This window comes from Cinclus cinclus, chromosome 8 (genome assembly GCF_963662255.1).
Source record: "Cinclus cinclus chromosome 8, bCinCin1.1, whole genome shotgun sequence".
Lineage (NCBI taxonomy): Eukaryota > Metazoa > Chordata > Aves > Passeriformes > Cinclidae > Cinclus > Cinclus cinclus.
The window spans coordinates 8,304,970-8,327,986 of NC_085053.1; the positions used below are offsets into that span (position 1 = coordinate 8,304,970).

The 23,017-nt window shown below is 37.0% G+C and overlaps 1 protein-coding gene across 4 annotated transcripts in view; it reads right to left on the minus strand.

The window, feature by feature from the left end:
- The window catches only part of KCNT2 (potassium sodium-activated channel subfamily T member 2), a 114,483-nt gene that overhangs the window by 38,573 nt on the left and 52,893 nt on the right, over positions 1–23,017 (minus strand). For all 4 annotated transcript variants that reach the window (XM_062497195.1, XM_062497194.1, XM_062497193.1 and 1 more), the window contains 5 exons: positions 12,487–12,667; positions 10,222–10,386; positions 8,528–8,664; positions 6,608–6,671; positions 1,571–1,679 (listed from right to left, as the gene is read on the minus strand). In XM_062497195.1, coding sequence (XP_062353179.1) covers positions 1,571–1,679; positions 6,608–6,671; positions 8,528–8,664; positions 10,222–10,386; positions 12,487–12,667 — 656 coding nt within the window. The remainder of the gene's footprint in view (positions 1–1,570; positions 1,680–6,607; positions 6,672–8,527; positions 8,665–10,221; positions 10,387–12,486; positions 12,668–23,017) is intronic.

Here is a 23,017-nt window from a genome sequence, read left to right on the forward strand (position 1 = left end):
GGTCTGTAGTCTGGGTATGTGCTTCAGGATGATGAAGTGTTGGATGACATTAATACCAAAGGGGGATCCTCTTAGGAAAATACATACCAACAAATATTGTTCTTATGGCTCCAGCAGTGCCTAACCATTTGCAGTAGGTGAACATCCAGTGGTGATGCTGAAGTTCAGTTGAAAGAAATTTTACCAAAAGAGGTTTTCTGGGGTTTTTGGTTGGGTTTTTTTTGTCTGTTTGTTTGTTTGTTTGTTTTGGGGGGCTTTTTTTGTTGTTTGTTTGTTTGTTTTCTAATATGGTCCAAATTCTCTAACACTTCTAACAGACATGAAAAATTGCCTCTGTTTTAAAAAGTCTAGTTATATGTAAGCTCCTACAGAGACAAGCCATTAGGAATAATGAAAGTCTCTTAAAAACACAATTTGGAACAACAAATTAACACAGTTACTGATAAAGAAAAGCAGCCATGGCTAAAGGAGCAGGGATTATGTTTGTGCTGGGTGGTTTTAAGGGGGAGATGAAAAAGTACCATTGTTCTCATCACAGCATGAGCCTTATTCCCCTCTGTGCCAACTCTTAGCTTGAGATTACATTTTATAACTTCAGAACTGCTACTGATGGGTTTTTTTTCTTCTTCCTAACCCAGCAGTAAATTCCGTAGCTTTTAAAATTACAGCTTTAACTGTTGCTCTGGAGCTGTTCTGCTGGAATTTGCTTTTTCATCACATTCTGGGTGATGGAGGAGACTAATATTTTTCCATAGAGTTGTTTTTATATTTGCATGAATCAGCAATCTTTTCTTCCATGGAATATCATTCAAGAAAATTGACCTTTCAAAATGGCAGCTGAAAAGGAAAGCTTCTCTTCTACTTCAGAGCTATTTCTCCAGAAGTATTTGAGAGTTTTTGCACGTGAGCATATGTATGTCTATGTACTTACATATATGACTGTTTGGACATGGACAGAAAGAAAGAGAAACATATAATGCAGAGGAATAGTTTGTCAAATAAAAGATGGTAATCTCTTCTTACAGTGAATTTTTTCAGATTTCTTAACATAATTTTGCATTTTATGCCATGGTTTCTAAGGCACGTATTATAATGGATTTAGAATTAAATTCTATCTCTCTTTCAAAAATATTTGCAAGTAATCATAATAGTGTTTTCCATACCACTTGGTAAAAAACAGTCCAATGAGAAGATTTTTCCCTCAATCATTTGTTTGATGAAATCTGAATAGATCTTCTTATACACCCCGTAGTAATTATGTTAATGTAGACAGAAATTACTCACAGACATGGGTACAGTAAGCTGGACACCTGCCTGGATCTGTAATAAAGGAGTACTTATACATCAAATTATTCAACTCTTTACATTATGTAGCATAAGACTATTGATTCTTTAAAGTGCTTGTAAGTAAGTCTTTACCATTGCTAGGATGTGTATTATCTTACAAAACAGCACATTTAATCAGTTTCTAAGCAGTAAATATGCCCAGGGATTCTCACTTTGCTTGTGTTCCTGAAACAAACTGTCAAACACTAATGAGTGCTACAAATAACTGCAATGTTCCACTTACCTGCAAACTTGATGTGGAATTTATTCTCAGGCTTCAGTATCTGAACATACAAAGGACAATTTGGAGCAAAGTCTTTAACTGCCCATGCTCTTAGAATGGTTTGGTGATCCTAGAAGAAAGAGTACGAGGGGGTGCCAATGAAATACAAATAGCCATGTCAGATTAGAAAAAGAATCTATTATTAGACTGACTCCATTGAAGAAAACTCATTTTAAGACCAAGTGGCACCAGCTGGTATAGATGTTAATGTGCAAGTTATATAATTACTATTACTTATTAATTTCCAGAAATCTTCCACTAATAAGGTATTTTGAGCCTCTCCTATCTTTCTGCAAATGCTAATGATATTGTCATTTGGAAAGGGTAGCATTTGGAGGTGGAATGATCATGTGAAAACTTAAGATGGCAGTGATTAGTCATGTCTAATTAATCAAGAATTATGTAGCATAGATGTCCTTCCAAAGAGACTCATAACTAAAATAGCATTAAATGATGACATCAGGAACTGAGAGTTTAAAATTGTGGGTAATTCTAAAAATATCAGCTTAATTAAAAGCAGATCTTTGTGGACTAAAACATTTGCACAACTAATGTCAGGATTTAGCCAACAATTAACCAAAGATTCCAAGTGATTTTTCAGGCTGTTAGTTTTTGTTCTTGTTACCACGTGGCAAGAATGAGTTAACTGCAGGGTGAATACTGCTATCCATAAAAGTCATCTATGTGATAATTCATTCTTATTTTGAATTTTTGTGAAGTAAGACTAATTCCAGTGTATCATCCATTGGTTTTTATTTATTTGAAAATAAAAAGAAATGTTTCAGAGCTGTATCTCGGAAGCCATGCCTGGACTGAAATGCCTTGCCTAGTCATGATATTGGTGATATTTAAAGATAAAATATAAAGAATGATTCATTACATTTGCTGCATCAGCAGTAAGAAAAGGTTTCAGACTCATGAACACAAGGGAGAAACCTCTGCCTGGAACAGAGTGTGACTGACATATTCAAACCATAATATTTTATTACCAATTGAGATGTTAGCAAGAACTTTTTCTACTAGAAAAACTACAATGCAGTCATAAGAGGGTGGCAAAATATCTTATTTCACATCTTTCTTATTTGTAGTTTTATAGATGTAGTATTGCTGTGCCCAGTCAGGAGACTTAAGAGCTTGGGTGTAACCTGCTGCAGGTTTTCCTTGTATGCAGCCACTTTTTTTTTGCTTTTCTATAGCACGTAGCAAATTACCCTCCTCAGGATTTTTGTTGTGTGTGTGCTGCTCAGTTTTTTGCTGTTTTGTCTCAAGGTAATGACACACCAACACAGCTTAGAAGCAGCAAATGACTGGGTAATGTGCTAGATGGCCAATACACAGATACAGTACATGCCTAGAAATACAGGTATCTCTATGTTAGATATTTTATTGGATTGTTTTTTAAATTTTTTTTGTCTAAAAAGCCTGGTTTTATCAGAATGTGCAATGATTGTTACATATAAGAATGAAGATTTTATTAAAAAATTATTCAAATTACACTATTTTGTTAAAAACTTGAAAAAACCTAGAGCTATAGAAGTGAGAGTTGCAAAACTAAAGGTATGAATCGCAACATTATTTTTTTAATATTATTTCATAGAAAAGGTACTCTTTAAAATTAAAATCTCTTGATGATTATTTGGCACATTGGCAGTTTTAACACTGCAAGATATGCCTTGCTTTCCATTTTCTAGCTCTTCTTTGAACCAGCAGTCCACAAATATGCAAAATATATATATATATACACACATACATATATAGGGTACTTAAATGCCCAAAATAGCTCCATAAGATCAACTCAGTGGGTATGGACTGTTAATTTAACAACCTTGTATTATTGTTTCTTTTTTCCTTTTTCCACTTGGTATATCCATGTGTTTGTGTACAAAAGCTGGTTGTTTGGCTCCCAAGCTTTTTGCTCAGTTATTCTCCCAAATTCCACTCTGAAGAAGCACTCAAGGGGAGAGAAAGAAAAAGACAGGTGGGCACCCTAAGTGATTTATTAGATTCAGTCTCTTCATACAGTATTGTGGCTCTCTGTTTTAGAAATGTAGCAATTTCTGTGCTGTATTGCAGTTACTTTAAAAAATGTCCACCTTTCTCCCAATATATGGTATATATGTACACACATCAAACAGAGGTAACTGAAACAAAATTATGCTTCTGTTCCCATTATTAAACATATGGTTTTTTGGAAGGCAGTGAAAAAATACATTCTCTTCTATGTGATCTCCACACAATGAACTGAAGTCAGTGATCAAAAAAAAATACCACAGATACAAATGGTGATTAATATAGAGGTGATATTTAAGTTCATGTATGAAAAGCTGGAAGTTTTAAAGTGGGTGTATTTAAATTGTAAGAAGTCAAGGGGAAGCATTTAATATGTATTTTAAAGTAGTTCTGTTAACTGAATCTCTTTCTTGCCCCACATAACTTGATAAATTAGTTATATCCTGCTATGTTTGCATCCATATTGTGATGCCATTAAGGCAGTGTAATTTAGATTACCAGTATAGCAGAGTCACACAGTTTGATTAATGAAAGGGGGGGAAAAAAAAGGTGCAAGCTTGAATTGGACTTGAAAAAAAAATCTCTAAATTTTCAGAAAGCCTCAGAACAAAGCTGTCAGCAACAGCAGAAGTGTTATCACTAAAAGTTATTAATAAACAAAATAGCAAGCAATGAACAGCCAGGGGTAACCGTGGCAAATGTGTAAATCCTCTCCCTGAGCATTGTAGCTGGGGGGATAAAAACCCTCACAGGCTTCAAAAAATCACTTGAGTAACAACAGCTGTTCTGGTCAGGAATCCCCTCCTTTTATTTTGACAGCTGTCATACATAGGAGAGGATCCAAGGTTCTTTTATCAATTTGTCAGCTTCTCAACAACAGCAGGGTGGAAAATCAGTGGTACTTATAAAGATTGATACTGGGATGACAGCTGAACTTCCTTCAGCCCAGGGACAAATGAACTTTCTGAATACCAACATGAAGCTGCAGCAGTCCAGGAAATTCAATGCATTTCATTTTACAGCTCTAGGGGGCAGCAAGACAAAATAGTTTTTAAAAAATTTAAGAATTTTCTACTTGCAGTAAAAATAATTGCATTCCCTGTGAAAAGGTAATTTGACAGCAAAAGAGAAAACAAGGCAGAGAGGTGACACCTTGTTTAAAAGGTTCAGATCCCACTGGCCCTGAGACACCATTGTGGCCCAGGGGAAGGTACCAGGAGAGTGTCTTTGGTGAGATGTGCCCGTTTGTGTGCTGCAGGTACAAAGAGAAATGAGATTTGATAAAAGTCTGTAGTGGCAGCTGAAGGGTGCCAGGTACCATGGTGATGTTTCCTGAGGGCAGAAAGGAAGAGCTGCAGTGGGCCATGGCCCCAGAGCCAAACCTGCGCCGTGATGGCCACAATGGATGGGAGCTCCGGGGGCTCCGTGCAGAGTCCACTGCCTGCCCTACGGCACAGTCCAGCAGAGCTGAAAATTGTCTTTTCTTTGAGTAAATTCTGAAGCAGTTATGAGCAGAGATGAACAGCTGACTGGTGGTGTTGCTGTCCTTAATGCTGCATAAACCTTCTCGGTGCAGCGTAAATCACACGCTCTGATTTTATGGCATTTCTCATTTGTAACCGCTGTGCAGCTCTCAAGTACATTATGTGAAATGAGATGCTGTAGCTGATTTGTTCTGAATTAATGGCTGGCTCTTTGGCTGTTTTGGAATTTTTCAGTCTCCTAGAAGTTAGAGGTATTTTCCCAGGTATTTGCAAGAACTCTTGCTTGTTCTTACCTTTAAATACCCCAGACCCTCTGTCACTTCCAAGCAGTAGGTCTGCCTTGCCTGACTACTCTGGGATTACTTACTGCCAGTTCAGTGGCTTTCACTGCTGTATTTTCAGGAGTCTATTGCTGATTAATCAAATTCAAAGTCCCTAGGTCAGTAAGTATAAATGTTATAGCAAGAGCACAGGTTTATTTCTCGGGGAGCTCAGAGACTTTCTGCAGAGGATGGGTCCAGAACAGGGTCTTTATCTAAGATCTTCTAAGTTCTGATGTCAGATGAAGTAATAAGTGATAGAAAATGTATTAAGTAATGCTATGGATAGAATGAAAAGCACTCATTTCCCATTTTTTACTGTATCTGTTTTCAACATTTAGAAAAATAATTGCTATTTCTTACAATGTAGCACTAAAACAGTATTTTTAGTTGCAACTGCTTAAACCATAATTACTGAATTACAAATACTGATTCTGTCTTGTTAGGCAATTTATAAGCATCTTCAGGGATATTCAGACTAATATTGAACCCCTTTGGAGTTCAAAATTGAAGTGAATGAGGCAAGACTGCAATAATTTATTGTAGTGCATATGGTGAAAAATTTAAGTTATGTTCATAGATCCATCCTCAGCGGACTTCTTTTCTGGATATCTGTGATCAGTAGGTAATTTCATTAGCTGGAACAGTTGTAATTCATACAGTTTTATTCTTTTATCACAGATGCATTGCATAGAGGTTCATATTAGCAGTGTTCCTTTGTGGACAGTAACTTACCTGACTGCAAATAACTACCAGCATGGGTAAACCCATAGAAACTTATTTAAAGAATCTTGCCACTTTTCATTTTTGAAAAAAATGGCCAATTTGAAAAATGGTCAAATAGTCTCATATATATTGGTTACTTGTATTAGTCACAAATTTATTTATAAAGTTGAATCCTGGCTTTACTTCATCAGTTCTGAATATACCAGTCAGTTGATTCCTGTCTCTTTTCTGATTTAATAAATAAAACTGATTAAACTGAATATACAGAGCAGCTCAAGTACTTTAAATATTGACAAAGTACCATTCTTGGAAGTGATTAATGACCAATTATCAGTGTATCTATAAGGTACTATGAGAGTACTTTCATGCTATCCTGCCCTTGTTGCATAAAAAAGAACTGAGGGGGAGTAAGGGCAGTAAAACCTGTACATCCTCTCATTTCTCCCTCCCCAACTTACAGCTGCTGTCCTGTCCACCTCACAGCGGCTGCTCAGGATGAAACAGGCTTCAGCATTGTCCATCCTGGAAGAAAGGAGACAAATCTGTCACAGCCCAAGCAGGATTCACTAGTCACTGGACTCATCTCTCACAGTCAGAGCCTTGCAGAGAGAAACAGAACACAAAGTTGAGTCTGTTCTCATTTCTTATCCTGGTGACAGTAAAAGCTTTGCCAAAGCAGTAAAAGCAGAGTGGCCTCAAACTTAATTTGCAAAGTATTTATTTGCCATGAGTATGGAAGATGAATAAATAGCACCAGCCTGCCTGGTGTGTAAGAGAGCAATATGCACAAGTTATTACTGGTATGAATGAAAAAGAGAGGGCACATAATAGACTTTTCTTGCCTAGTGAGAGTAGAAAGTTAGGTAGATATACAAGAATAATGTGTTTGGGATAAATAACAGGCATTTCTCTGTATATATGCATTAAATGAATTATTTCCAGTTCCTGTTGTCTTTGATTAGGAAGAAAACATGAGAGCTCTGTGAGTAATTTCAGCTAAGCATGGGAGACTGGAAGACAGGGTCTTTTACCAAAGCTCGGGGAAAGAAAATTCAGTTAAATTAGAGGAGATTTTTTTTGCAAAAAAATGCAGTCTTTTGTTAATTGGCTATTCACTACCGATGCAGTCACCCAACTTTTGGTATTCCTTTACTTTTTCGTGTGACCTTCATCATGTTATTTTTGACATTGGGTTCACATATAATATATGGATATATTTTGATAATGAGACCCTTCTTGATTATTTTGTTGGTGGTGGTAGCCATTACTTTATTTATTAGAAGAATTTCATCATGTGTCTTGCTATCTCCTCAGTACATTATGTTCTCATTAAAAAGAAATACACCAAACATCTTGGGTATTGGGTTATATTTCATATCAAATGTTCTATTAAATTCCCACTATGCTTCTTCCCTCAAGAGAGGTTGAAAATTATTCTGTGACAGGTACATTCAATTACATGTTCTGCAGGAAAAAGCACAGCTCCACAGCTGACTACCTCCAGGTTATTATAAGTGAAATTCAAGATTATATTTAGGGAACAGCCTAATTTTAATTCTTGTAATGTGCAGAACAAATGTCAGCTAAATCCACATATGAATTCCTTCTTGAAATCAGCAAGAAAGCAAAAAGGATCTCTCCAAAAGAAAATTTCTGACCCTGAAAAAAGCTTGCTTGTCTTGTCAAATTTGAAACAGCTGTAGAACTAGTTATTTCAGTGGCAGAAGTCTGAGAAGATAAAACTGCTCATGAAGCTTCTCACAGACAAGATTCTTGGAAATAACTCCCCTCAGGTAAAGAATGACACAAATAGCCTGTCTGAATGACACAAATAGCCTGTCTGACACAGACAGGTACTACCTTAATTTTAGTAACCTATGACACGGAGCAATGCAGATGAGTTAAATCAGTTATTTGTGAAGAATCACCTTTCCCTCTCTTTAGAGAGTTTAAAGAGATGATCCTTCTACATGAATTCCACCATGAATTCCTTTGCAGCTCGACTGATAGAGCACTGGGGGAGGTGTGTGTGAGGAACTGTGCTTGACTGATGTGTTTTGATAAATGTCATTCACTATTAATTGGCAGAGAGCATCTCTTAGAAGTGGTGGAAGTATGTGGTAAGAGGAGTGCCCTGAAGAGTTCACGTATGTACAGCAGAATAGTTGCTTAATTTTACCAGGCCGAACTTAACAAAACTGTACAGTGGGTTCAAAATTTCAGACACTAAGAAAAACAAATTACATCAAAGAGCTTTGCTTTGCCTTCTAAATAAACATGGCTTTCCTTCTAGCACAGCTTTTGTTGCCTGTTAAACTAATTTATCAAACGGTATGAGTGAAAAAGAAAGTAAAAAAGAATGGTCAATATTTGCCTACTTGGCTCTCAACAGGTCTTGATCTTTTAGGGCTGAGCCTTGCAGGTAGATAACTCTTTGGGACCACATTGGGATTTGTAACACCCTTCGGACCTGAGCATCCATCTCCGTAGGACACAAAATAACCACATAATAGTCCTGTCAAAATACAAAAAAAGGGGAAATAGTCATGGTTATTGTTGCTGGAGAATGAGTCAACAGGGACTTGGGATGTCAAAAATGTCTCAGATAAGACACTGACAGACAGTTTATTTCCTCAACTTCCTCAAAATTTTTCCCTTTGCATTAATGGGCTAATCCAAACTGCTTCCTGTGCTACTTGGAAAAGTAAGGATGGTTTGAAGGATCCATAAGTGTAAAATGAAAAGGAGGGAAAAATGGAACGTGGGAGAGGACAGTGAGAGTTTAGGCCAGGCTGGTCATAGAAATCTTCCTATCTTCAACACAGAGATTTTTTGCAGAAAGCAAGATGGCATTGGATGCAGTGCACCATCTTTATCCTGCAGCTTCTTGGTGCACAGAATCATTAAGGTTGGAAAAGATCTCCAAGACCATTGAGTCCAACTCAATTTCAGCTATGGAGGGAATGTATATAAGCTCTTTTCAGTTACCTGTGTAGTATTAGGGCTTTTCTTCTTTGTCTCCAGTGTATCTCAGAGCCTGACTCATTCTTCAGCTTAGTTAACTAAATGTGTTTCAATCTGTGTTTGTACCTATAAAGAACTGGATTTCTTTGTGCAATTGCTTTTGCCTCTTACTAGCTAATTGTTTCGGGGAATATTTTGGATTTGGGATTTGGCAAATTGCTGCTCAGCCATATGAGGGTTATATTTGTGTGATTCTTGCAGTAGTTAATGAAGCATGATACCACAAGTAACAGAGAAGGTTTACTAAAAGGGTCTATAAAAGAGTCTATAGCAAAGGCAATGATAATAAATCCAAATTGATACCTCGTGGAAATAAGCTTCTAGATGTTCCAAATAAGCCACATGACAAGTCTGCATTACCTAGGGAATATGTGTACACTAATAAAATCTGTGTATTCTGTCAAGGTATTTGTTCTTTAAAGTACATATATTTATTTCTTAATTTCCACAATACCAAGAGGATCTACTCTTTGCAATCCTGTGCAATGTGCTCTAGGTTGACCCTGCCTGAGCAGGGAGGTGGACGAGATGACCCCCAGTGGCCCCTTCCAACCTGACCCATTCTGTGATTCCTAACACTGGCAAAAAACAAAGCAAAATGTGAAAACCAAAGGATGTTTTTACTTGTGAGGAGTTTTTGATCCAGTCTCAAAACAATGGGAAAAAATAAATTGAGTAGCATTCATTTATTTTCTGTTTTGGGGTAGAATCTAAGGAATTTGCATGGTAATACCTGTTTCCAAAAGGACTGGCATAATTCAACAAGGCACTAATTCTACCTATTTAATCTATTCACCTCAATATCTCAATTTAAAATGCCTCCAAACTCTGTATCTCAACTTCTTATTTCAGGTATAGATTCCCAATTCACCTATCTATTCCCAAAATCAGTTTTAAGAATTAAAAACCATTTCAGAAACTTTTCTTTAAAAAACAAACAAACAAAAATAGGACAACAAACGAACATTGTTTGGAAGTTGGGGGTTTTTTTTTTTGTTTTAGTTTGGGTTTTTTTTATTTGTTTGTTTTTTTTTTCCATTCTCAGTACCTGCAGTCTGGGATGGGCATAGAATTCATTTAAGAAATCCATGAGTAAGTCAATTTTCAGAGAGCTCACACAAAGCACAACGTGTTTTTCCGTCTGAGCTCTGTATCTACTGTAGTTTCCTCCGGACTTTTGCCTCTCCATCCACAAATATGCCAGCTGTTCAAACTGCAAGAGATGCCAATTGTCAGTGAAATAGAGACCAGCAGATGAGCACTACAACTCTATAATGACTTGGCAATGTTGCATCGTTCATCTCATGCCTCTGTGAAAAGCTGCCCATAGCCCACAATATCTTTTTTCTTTGTATAATGATCTCTAATAAAGTGATCACAAACCACAGCAATAGTGCCAGAATCTAACACGCACAAACAACACTGGAAATTCATTAAAATACCATGAGAATACACTAAATCACAGGAGTTTAGAAAAGAATGAAGGCTGGTGCCTTATTTCTTTAAGTCTTTTACACCTCTGAGCTCTCTTTTTTCTAGTACTGTGACATAACTGCTTCCCTTATATGAAAGGTTAAGTTTTCACACACATACTGTTAATATACTTGGAGAGGCACTATTTTTTCTTCGTTTGGGCAGCAACTCTTCCCAGAGATTTTATAATGTTCTGGAGGTGATGTTCTGTAAACTCTCTTATGTGCCTTATAATTTCAAATACAACTTAAATACACCACAGTTGCTGATACAGCAAGTTTGCCTTTGTCATCTGAACAATTTATGCAGGTTAACAGCAAACATTATTGTGAATCCTCCAGACCTAGGAGAATATTGTAACAGTCTGTAAAGAAACATAAAAATACCAGTTCAAAGCTTCTTGTAAGTAACACCTATTTGATACTGAGCTCAATTTAACTGTATGCCTGTGTGACAGCATCTCTTTCTCATCCACATTCCACATTGATGGAGAGGCTGGACCATGAATAATAACTGATTTCATTTCATTGCAGGGCAAAAGCTCAGGAGAGAATGCCTCCCTTTCCATTATGTGTATGGAAAGCTATATGAAGCCCCATTATCACTACAAAGGCATAAAAGAAAGTAGCTAAGAATAGATAAATTTATGTGAAATTCCAGTAGATTCTAGTTTATTTACTGCTCCTGTGGAGCTCTTGGGCCTGAAGTACGTATCAGAACTACATTAAGGATGAAATTTCTATGTCCTGGGAAATTCCAAATTTCTTAAACAGAGCATGTTTAGTTTTTGATAGAACATATATTTTACTAATTTTTCACTGAGTGAGAATATAATTGTGTTAGTCCATATGGCTATGAATACATACACTCAGTATTTAATTAGAGTGTTAAATAACTTCAAGAAAATTAATGCTGAGTGCTTGAGTTTCAACCCTCCTAGGGCTTGTGTGTTGTGTGCTCACACTGAGCTTTAGCTCTCTGCCAGAGAAGCAGAGTCTGGAAACTATGGCTATGTGAGAAATTTTGGAGCTTCATGGTCTAGCAGGTCTACTGTAAGCTTTGATAAAAACACAGAGTGTCTCCCCACATCCTCTTTTTCTGGCATAAGGCTGGGTGATCACCACGTGTGGAAAAGTGAACATCTTGGCAGGGTTTCCCGTGTAACCTCGGGTACTTCTTGTCATCCAGCCTCACCTAATGAGCAGCAAAATGTTTGGTACAAATTTAATAAAGCTGACTGACTTCTTGAAATACTTGGATTTTCATAAATTGCTCTTTCCCTTTTGAAATTGTTAGAAGTCTTAAACTTAGGCGGGCATGAAAAATTCCTAACTGTGCTGCTGGCTCTGTGTGCATGTGTTCCACACACAGCTGTGAACCCAATTTGCTTGAGTTGCAGATTTAATGAGATTTTTTTCAAGTTAGCACTGAGCTGTGAGAGTAAGAGAGGAAGTGGAGAGAACCAAGATTAGAAACAGGGAGAGCTTGCAGAGGAAAAGCTGTACTCATAAAGAAAGTGCTGGCTGCTGTTGTGGGTGTTTTTTGTAATTGCTCCATTAATAACAAACCCGTATCTCAGGATAAAGGAAGGCCTCTGTGGTACATGACTGGCACAGAAAACTTTTATCAGCAACAGCTATCAGTGACCCGTTTTTTTAGTATAAATCTAGAATACAGGAGAACATACAGGAAAAGGGAAAAAAAAGCCCACAACAGGAGAGATAGATGGTTCTTTTTTCTGACATTTTCTGTGCAATAATAATAGTAACAATTAATTATTTCAGTTATTGTTCCTTTGTTTCAAAAACAATTCTAAAGAGAAAAAAAAATCCACATTTACCTGTATGGGCAACACCACAAGAGCCACACAGATCATAATGACAACAAGCAGCTTTGAAGGCCATATCTTGGGTGTAACATCCCCAAAGCCCACAGTAGAAAATGTCACTATGCAGAAATAAAGGGAGTCAAAGAGAGTCAACCTGTTTCCTGCTCGTTCCAGATGCTGAATTCCACAAATACTACGTAGAAAAGAATGAATAAAGACATGAAAAATAAAAACCGTTCAAGCTTGATTATACGTGCAGAGAACTATTTTAAGAATTCATAAATTGCTTAGCAAAGACATTTTTTTCCAAGAAAAGTAAAAATTAGTATCAAACCAGAAGTGCTATATTGTTACAATTTTCAAATGTAATTTGCAATAAAATAAACACATTTTTTATTATTCTCAAATGATAGGCACAACTGTTGCTAGGTTTTGCTTAGTGGCTGTTGTGAAGAAGAGGTGGTATATAGAACACCATGGATTGATGCAATTCCCTTCTAAACCAGAACGAAACAGATGGTATAGAGCTGCCACCATTCAACATTTTTTATAGATATGTTTTAACTTTTTCAGGGAGGCTTTGCTGCCATGGCCAAGAAAACTGCACATACAGCTTTCTTTAAATCTCTCTCTTTATGTTGGTCTATGGCCCTTTCTGTGGTGAAAGTTACTGATACCAACCAGTTATGAGAGCACATGTTGCATATTGGGAGGTTTCTGCTGGTACAAGTGGGTACTGATAGTCTGGAATAAACTGAACATGAGAACTGCAGACTACTGAATGATCAGAGGAAAGAGCATCCAAGGTCAGGCTTCAGGCAGGAAGTGGAAGGTGCAAATTGGTAAAATTCTGCTCACTAAAAGTACGGAGCAGAAACACAGGGCTTGGCTGGGTCTGTAATAGCAGAGCAGGTGGAGTTCAGCCCTTCCAGTCACACATTCCTGACAAGAAGTAGGCCAAGTTAACTGGTAATTATTTTTCTTGGAATCAGCACGATGCTCTTTTGGTTTCGAGAAGCTGTAAGAGAATCTCTCCACAGGTCATCCTGCTATTTCAAACATTGCAGATTTCAAAAATACTTCACTTTGTACATATATATCATGGCAAAGAGCTTTCCAAGCTTAAAATATGATATAGTGGAATTACTGAGATCAGTTCAGGCTTTTAAATTATATTCACCAATATTTAAAAAAAAAAGAAAACAACCCAATGTGTGAACCACCCTGAACAGCACTTTTTCTCCCTCGAGCTATCAGGATGATTTCTCCTCAGAAAATTAGAAAAATAATTAATAAAATATACTGCATTCCTCAGTCATTATTCAAGAACACACTAAATATTATTCCTTCATGTATGGCATCCAGATGGTAAGAGTCCCTCATTAATATCTGCCAATGGAAGACCTTTGCATCACCAGGGAGACCCTGTGTTTATAACAGTATTAGCAGTTGTTCTTCTGTTCTCTGGTCTGTTCTCCAAATATAATTTAGCTGTGGGCAGTGGCATTTCCAGAACATATGGATCAAATTCCCAGTTTCCTTTTCACAGTTCTAGCATTTGTAGTTTTCACACATCTCAAAATGTTCTAAAAAGGGTGGGGTTTTTTCCCGTTGTTTGCCCAAGTATGCTTCAGTCAGAACTGATATTTATATTCCCATCCTGTTCGTCCCACATTTTTCACTGCAGTTGTAATCCATATCTTCCATTATTTCACTATGTTCACAGTTTCACTATGGTTTCTTTTTGCTTTTTTTTTTCTTTTTTTTTTTTTAGTAAAAGGATAATTATATTTTTGTCCCTGAAAATACTAACAGAAGGACTGTAAGTAATTATGCTAATGAAGTTTTCTTTTGGTCGCAGACAAGGAAGTTTCTCAGCTAAAGCCTTTTCTAGTTTTAATATGAAATAATGAAGTATACTGTAAAGGCACTGAAGCATGGGAAAAGAAGTTATTTTAATATCAATATTCACATGAAATACAGTCATTTTAAAAGCAGAATGGAGATGGATTTTCAGTTCTTTATTTTATTCCTCTCAATCACCTGTGGGCATTTTCTTCTCTCTAGCTGCCTTTTGTGGATATATCCCAAAAACACATAACCTTAACTTCAGGAATTAAGCTCATAAGGGCCAGGAAAGCAACAGTTACACTGAGCCAGGGATATGGTTCCCCTGTAACAGGACTATTACACCACTGCCCTCAACAGATTAAATATCTGCAGATGAGGTTGTATTGAACCATAATGCATGAGCCTATCTATTTTTTCTGGTGTTCATGACTATGAGATTGCTTGGTGCTTGTAAATGCCAAAGGATCAATTTCACTCCTTGTATCTGACAGGATGGATTAAAATACAAAAATTTGGTACCCTCAGGCTAGTTTTATCTAATTTTCAAGGAATTAGAATTTGTTATTTCTTGCTCTTTTTGTAAAACCTTGACACTTTTTAACAGCTTGACGGCAGGAATATCTCAGGCCTTCAATTATTATTATTGTTGTTGTTGCTGTTGTTGTTGTTGTTGTATTATTGAGATTTCCACAGCCAGCCTACCCAATCATACTTATATATACCACAAACCATTTCAGCCTTTTCTAAGTGCACAGTAGAATTCCCATTGAATTCAATGAGATCAAGATTTCATTTTATCTTACAGTTCTATGCATTCCTATTCCTTGAAGCCATCAAACTAAAGTGCCTGATCCAAAATGCTGTGGATTTGAGATGTTTCTCACAGAACTTAGTGGGCATGAGCCCAATTCTCACATTTAGTTAACAATATTAAAGTGAGTAAGACAAAGGAGCTGCTTCTTTGCTGAAGAAGAAATGCAGCTCTTCTAACAACTTGTTGATCAAATTGATTTCTTTCCTTGAAATTATTTGCACCTCATTTGCAGTTCTACCAAACTGTACTTGAAGCCCTCACCCTGCATACAAGGGAATGAAAAATCCAAAATCAGTTTACCAAGTCTGGGTGTTTTGGTGCTCTGCTGTTTGTCTTTACTAGAGCCAGAGAGCACCAAACTGCAGGAAAAAAATCTGATTTTCAAAGAGACAGCTTTATGGGAGTCTAATTAAAAATTAAAATATTACCTCTGTGACTAATCCCCCAAGAAAATTACACTTTCAGCTCACCAACAATGCTTTTAGAGAAATGCTACTCAGCATTGACACCACATTCTCATCTGTCTGGGAATTACCTGATTACACTGCAGAGAGAGTGCAGTGGAACATCACTGGATGCCCAAGAAGCCAAGTCCACATGGATTAGTTATTCCACTCCCCACAACTCACTGACATCTTTTAATTCATCCCAATTCCTTGGATGAAAATTCCTTAGATGAAAATATCAGCTTTTTTTTTTTTTTTAGAAATTAAGTAATCGTTACTTTTAGCATAAATTCTGCATGCAAAAATACACATGTTCTTGTCTGCTTTCTTGCAGCCTGACATAATGAAATGTGCAGCAATTTGGGCTTCATATTTTGCCCGTTTTGATATTTTTGGTGATATTTTTATCTCCTCGTTTGCTTCCTCTTCCTCTTTCATGTCCTGAAGATAAGTAATTTATTTAGTCAACCTTGGATAAACAAAATCATTTCAAGCAAGAAAGGAACGTACAGTAAAGGCAATGCTAACACCTACTTGATTTTGTGTAGAAAATAAACCACAGTAATAATCAGCACACAGAGAGTCCCTAGTTAAACATGAGGCCAATTCAGCACCTTCTATGCCAATTTTTGGACTCCTGTGAATTCAGGAAAGTTGTCTTTTCACAGCGGATCTAAGGGAGGCACTTACAACAAAACAAAATTGCCTCAACACAGAAGAGACTTAGTATTTCTAAAAAAGCCCACAGAAAGCCAAACTAAGTGTCTGCTGAAGCAAAAGTAGTATCAGAAAATATATTACAAACATCTAGAGGACAGAGGTATGATTCCAAATACTCTGCTACCACTGCACTTGAAAACCAAAAAGTAAAGAGAATAACATGTAATCTCTGAAGATTGGTAATGTTTAGTTTGGGTATTATTTGAACTTTTGAGAGTTCAGTCTCTGTTTTACTGGAAGCTTTCTTTCTAGTTCCAGGAATCTTTGTTTGCTTGAGTATCTTATGTGCCAAAACTAACTCCTGTTTGTAAATAAGCTGTCCCTACATGCACAATAGAAATAAATACTGTGGAGTAAAATAATCACTGAGACTGTCTGTTTTTTATCATACTGCAGAAGGATGTCACAGAAATTGATGTAACAAGAAACATTTGGATAGTATTTTGCAGATACTGTATATTAACTATCCTTATTTATAACCAATTGTTTAGAGTCTATTCGGTAAGAATTTATATTTTCATTTGTCAGCGCTGACAAATTAATCTGATTTCTACATTTTCTTTTCTAGAGAAAATTATTGTTTACACACACGACCTCCTGAGGTCTAAAATAATGCACCAGAGGCTGAGCCAAGTCAGAGCTGCTTCTGTGTGCTGAGGATTAAGCAGCAATTACCAGCACTGTTTTCTTTGGACCTGTAACTTTGAGCTCCACCTCTTACAATTACTTGGACATGTTTACAGCAGCTGGCTGAAGGGACTAGCTAATGAATGTATTTAAATCAACATGGATTAATTTTATCAGATTCAGTGTGATTCTGTGGCAAAGGCTTAGTGCTCCTGTACCACAGAAGTTACACCTGAACTAACTCACAAGTGTAGAAATCTTGCTTAAGCAAATGTCCTCAGTAGTTTCTCACACCTAAAACTCCTTACAAATTCCTCTTATCCTACCAGAGTATGGTGATGCTAGAACAAATTAGAAATTAAGCTCTCATTATTTGATTGTCCTTGATACTGCCAACTGCTGTTCATGTTATTTTAACAGTTTCTGAGCCTACTATCACAGATTTTTTCATTTTTCTTTATGAGAAAAATTGGAATGAACTATCAGTCAACAAAATTGTTGACAGACCACTAACTGTAGGAAACATTCATGGGTAAAGTACAAATACAGTGAAATACTGAAGAAAAGAACCGTGTTGACTTCCCAGATACAGACAAGCATTTGAGACATATTTTACCACTACAGTGACTGTCACTGCTTAAGGAAACTTCCTCAATTTCTACATCAAAATACAATGTACCTGTAGAACAGCCCATTCTTCAGTCTCACTCTAGAAGATGTCATACCTCATAAAAGTCTGATAAATGTATAGAGGTCTTGCTTATAATTGGGAAAAGGTGCTCACTACTTGCCAGGGATGTTAATGTTAAGCTGGTGCCAGTCTGAAGCCCTTGAAATGAAAGTGGTGTTTTATTTGTGCTGTATTTGGAGAATGCCCTGCTTTTTACACAGGAAAACAGTTTTTCATACTAGAAATTGTCTCTGTGGGGTGTTCAGTCTTCTCCAGAACATCATGCAGAGCCAGATGCAGGTTTGTCCCATATTTTAAAATTAGATGTTATGGAACAGCAATTCTCAGTGTGGAGAATTAGTATTCATATAATCATTAGACATGCAATTTTCACAAACTCTGGGTTGAATACTAATATAACTGGAGTGACAAAAAACTGCATTTCTTTTTCATTCCCTGTATCAGATGCATATGGAAATGTTGTCTGTTGACTCCTTAGTGACAATACATGCAGAATGTGAAGATGTTGGTAATCACCCTACCTGTGACCTAAAAACCTGATGCTTTCCAACACAACCCCTGACGCTTGTGTAAATAATGAAGAGCCAAACAGAAAGAACAAGGGATGACAGAAACTGCACAAGTAAAAGAGTGAAGCAACAATCACAAAATACTCTATTAATAAACTGTTAATCCCATCCAAAAGCCCTGGAGATGAGGTTTTAAGTAGATAAAAACAAAATGCTTCAATTTTTTCCAAGCCCTGCACCTCTTCTCTTCTCAGGTCTTTTCTAAAATCAGTGGGTTTTTTCTAATTTATTTCCTGAAAGCGATTTTCCATAAAAAATGTTAAAACAGAAAAACAGCCCCACTAGCTTAAGTAGATGTGTAATTTTCAGAAAGTTAATATGAGGAATCTGGTATAATATATCATGTAAAATATATCAAATTTAAGCACTACAATGAGAAGATGCTATTTTCACCTTTCATTCCAATAAAAGGCTTTAAAGCTATAGGAATTACTGAATTTCAGGACATAGAAAGTTTTAGTTGCATACAAGACAGTGAAAGAAATGAGGGAGAACTGCTGACTAAAAGATGAAGGTTGTCTTGATGCCTTTAAAGTAAATTGAATGAAATTCAAAATTTCTTCAAATACCCTTGCTGTTCTTAATGGGCAACAACCAATCTAACAAATGCAGTAGATCACCTGCAAGCTATTCATTGACTGGACAAAACAGATACTGGACATTGTGGTTTCTTAATATTAAAGGACAAAAGTTGTAGCAATCTCAGACATTTTTGCAACTCTAATGCCACTTCATCAGACAGTTCAACATAAATCTTTCTATTTTTCCAGACAGGATTTTTTTCAGAGACCAACTTTCATTTTCATACAACACGGACCCTTTTCCTTTTTTTTTTCCAGAATCACAATAGGGAAGGGGAAGACTTGGAGTAATTCAACAGGCTTTGAATCAAACTTTTCAGTTCTGTGGGACTTCGAACACAAGTTGAGGTAAGGAAAATGAATTTACTTCCACTACACAGCAATGCCACCATACCGGAAATTAATTCAGACTTTCTCTTCAGATGGAAAAATAATTTTTGTTTCCATTCCAATTTTATCTTTATCCCAAATGATGGTGTTTGATGATATGATTCTTACCCATGGTGTCCTTTATAAGCATTTTCCTTCCCCAAAGATCAGAACATTATATGTAGCTAATGGTTGCAAAAGCTAAACTTATAAAAATAAACTCTCCCCCTAGGAACTCATGTGACTTCCAGCAACTGCAGAACAACTTGTTAAGCAGAATAGAGTATTATGAAATGACCAAGTGTATATAAATATTTGTTTAATCTGAGTGAGAACCTTTCTACTCCTGCTGCTGCCTTCAGTGGGATAAGAAGTGGAGCTGCAATTGAAGAGCTCTGGTCATTGAGACTGCACAAGCAGGGTCCCTCTCTGGGCAACCTTCAGCTCAGTGTGTTTCCACAGGCAAGGCTGTCCACACTTCAGCCTCTAAGCCCAAAGGACCCTGTATTTATGTGTGCTTTCAGTCTGCCCCAGAGCTCTGATGATAAACAAAGTAAATTTTGGCAGCCCAGCTTCAGTGTGTCAACACTGTGGCACCCAAGAGCCTGCTGGAGCCTGAGGTCCTGGACTGCTCACACAAGGAGTTGGGAACTACTCAGGAAACAGGACCATGCAGTCACTACCTAACCACCAGGTACTTCCCAACTGCAGAGTGCTACAGAATTAGATGACATTCTATACCTACCTTTCCTTGGGAAGAATAATTAAGTAATCTATTTACAATATTCAAAAATTATATGTGTTGTGCTGGAGAATTCAAATGCAAACCTCTAATTTAATACACCTGAAATGTTATGCTTTATAACATCGTGTTTAATGTTTCTTGCAACAGTTTTGAAACACTCTTAGGGTGTAACAGTTGTTATGCAAACCACCCACACTCCCTCAATCAAACTGAACTAACAATTAAAAGATTCATTATCTGAATATTTGTTAAATGTGCATAAGAAAAAGATAACCCAGAATATTCTGTTAGCTACTGACAGAAACCTTTTGTTCATTTTCAACCTTACTCAAGTCATGGCATATTTTAATGACAAATGGATTTCATTTTATTGTCAAGTCAAAATCCTCTCATCAGATTTTGCATTTTCATTTGATTTTTAAGGATATTCACGGATCTTCCTTACACTTACATCCATTTTTACATCTCCTTGACAGCCTTTCACCTGTCACTTTGAGTGCAACTTCTTTTTGCTGCTCTCATTGCTGCTATTGAAACAGCTGCTTCAGGACAAGCCAAGTCACCTTACTCTAGCTGCGACATTTTATGGTTCCTAACACCATAATCAAAAAAGAATTTCTTAGAAAATAACAGATAAGTAATATTAAGGAAGAATGTACTTTCTTGCAATGCTTATCCTGTTGTGAAACTCAAGCCAGCAACAAATACAGGCTGGAGTGGTCGAAAACTTGCAAATGACTCAAATCAAATGCCTCTTGTCTTACCCCTTTAACTGCAGCCATGAGGCGTGCAGCCCTTTGGAAAGCTCACAAGTGATGTTTTCCTTTTCAGCTTGAATTTCCATTGACTTTGGGTAATGGGAAACTTTCTACTGTCCTCCCTTCTGAAAAATGTAAATATGGAAAGAATGTTTAAGATAAAAGGCTGTAGTCAGATCACATGAGGACAGTAGTGTACGTTTCTTGCATTTCAAGCTGCCCTATTAAAACACTGCTCATCAATCATCTTTGTTCTCATGGTGAGTTTTTCCTTTTAGTGTTTTGGCTGTTAGGTGCACAAATTTGGCATCATTTAAACTTCTTTCATATGCATAGGTGTTATAAGTGATGACCTCTGTCAGTGAGGTCACCTGTACAGGAAAGAACAAAGGCCACCAGTTACTGTCAGATCTGTAACTTCCCTGTCAACATTAGAAATAGAAAATCTGGCCAGCAAGGTTTGCTTGATCTGGGCTACAAAAGTAAACCCTCTGCATGTGTGTTTAGTTTGTCCTCAATGTAGCTGCTACATTCCAGGACAGTCTTAAGGCAAAGAGAGTTCAGTGAGCTAAATGGAAACATTTGCAGTGTTTCTGCTTGTCAAGGTGAGTGTCCACACAGCTGCTTAAAGGGGTGGCTGTATGGGCAGATCCTACAAAAGTGCACTGATATATCCAGTCTGTCTATTTAGAACACTAGATTCGTGGTGAGCAGAAAGTCCACTGCAGAGTGCAAGATACAAAGGGGTGTATGGAAACTACAGTGTGACCTAAAATATGGCCTGGGTTTTTTTTTAAATACTCGTATGGTATGCTTAGGCTCTTCTATTTCATAACAAATTGTCATTAAAAAAACAAGGGCACACATGAAAGTGAGTGCTACATAAATAAATTTTCCTTGTTCGTGTTCCTTCTGGAAAGGTCAACCTCCTTGTTGACCTGCAGTCTTAGCTAGAGACAACCTTTTGGACAGTGACCAAGGAAACAACTGGCCTGTGAAAAAATGTATAATTAAATACCAGACTTAATGCTTAGGTTTGCTAAAACAACAGAAAGGGGAGAAGTGTTAAATAGAGGCTGTGTAATGGGGTGAAAATTACAGGAGGTAATCTGTAAGGAGATAAAAGCAATATACTCTATCATGCATTACAGGGTAGACTCCTTTATGGTTTGAGCTCCTGCTTGGAAACCCAGCAATTCTTTTAGCTACGAGCCAGAGGGCTTGGATACCTTGAACTCTCAGTTTGATCAGCAAGCTCTGGGACTTCATCGTCATCATTTTCCTCCTGTTCCTCACTACTGTTAACACTGGTTTCCATTGGAATCTGGTGATTTCAATGAAATGTTTTAGTTGAGGAAATATCCTGAACTGAAAACACCTAAAGAGTTTTCTGAAGGTCAGAGAAATTTTCTTTGTGACACCTGTTTTGACAATATGCTTGCTTGAAGAAAAACTTCCAAGTCTAATTTCTTTGGCTGGAATTCAAATGGATCTATACATATTATTCTTTCTAAGAATCATTGAAATCCAAAACCTCACAGGACTCTTGAAAGGTGAGGTTTGACTGTTTAACAAAAACACGCAGGTTTAGGGAAAAAATAGTGTACATGATTAATACTCATCAACTAAAGCAAGGGCACAGGTGGCATCAGAATAACCAAAAAACAAGTTGAAAGAGTAAAAAGGGGAACTTCCTCAAGCAGCCAGGAAAATAGGACTATTGATCACAACACCAGAGAGATGAAGGCAGAGAGGAAGAAGGAAGATCACTGTGCCTACCAGGACTGACAGCATATTCTACAATTTCTGCTGTGTTTTGTCTGACATGTTTTCCCCTTGATTGCTTAGCTCATAGAGAATATTCAGTAAGATTTTATTCTTACTACACACGCACTACTACTCATAAAATTAGACTTTCACTCTGAATATTCAATAGGAAGCATTTCATATTTGTCTTAAAGTTGGCTGAGTATTTTGTGCATTTTTCTCCTTTTATAGTTTTAGAATATTATTGAAGTGAACAAAAAGAGATCAAGGAGAAGGAGTACACTTAAAAGATGACCCACAGTCATTCTTTTTGCCACAGGAAAAGTTAAAAGAGAAGTAAATTTCTTTACTGAGAGGGTGTTTGGGCAGTGCAACAGGCTCCCCAAGGAAGCAGACCTGGCACCAAGCCTGCCAGAGTTCAAGAACCATCTGGACAAAGCTTTTAGTCATATGATTTAGTTTTAGGTAAACCTGTTAGGAGCAGGGACTTAGACTTGATGATGGGTTACTTCCAACTTGAAATATTCAGTGATTTATCCAATTTTAGTAAATGCAAGTACATGCCCATATGTAGCTGTGCCCTCTCATCAGTAACTTTATTTTTA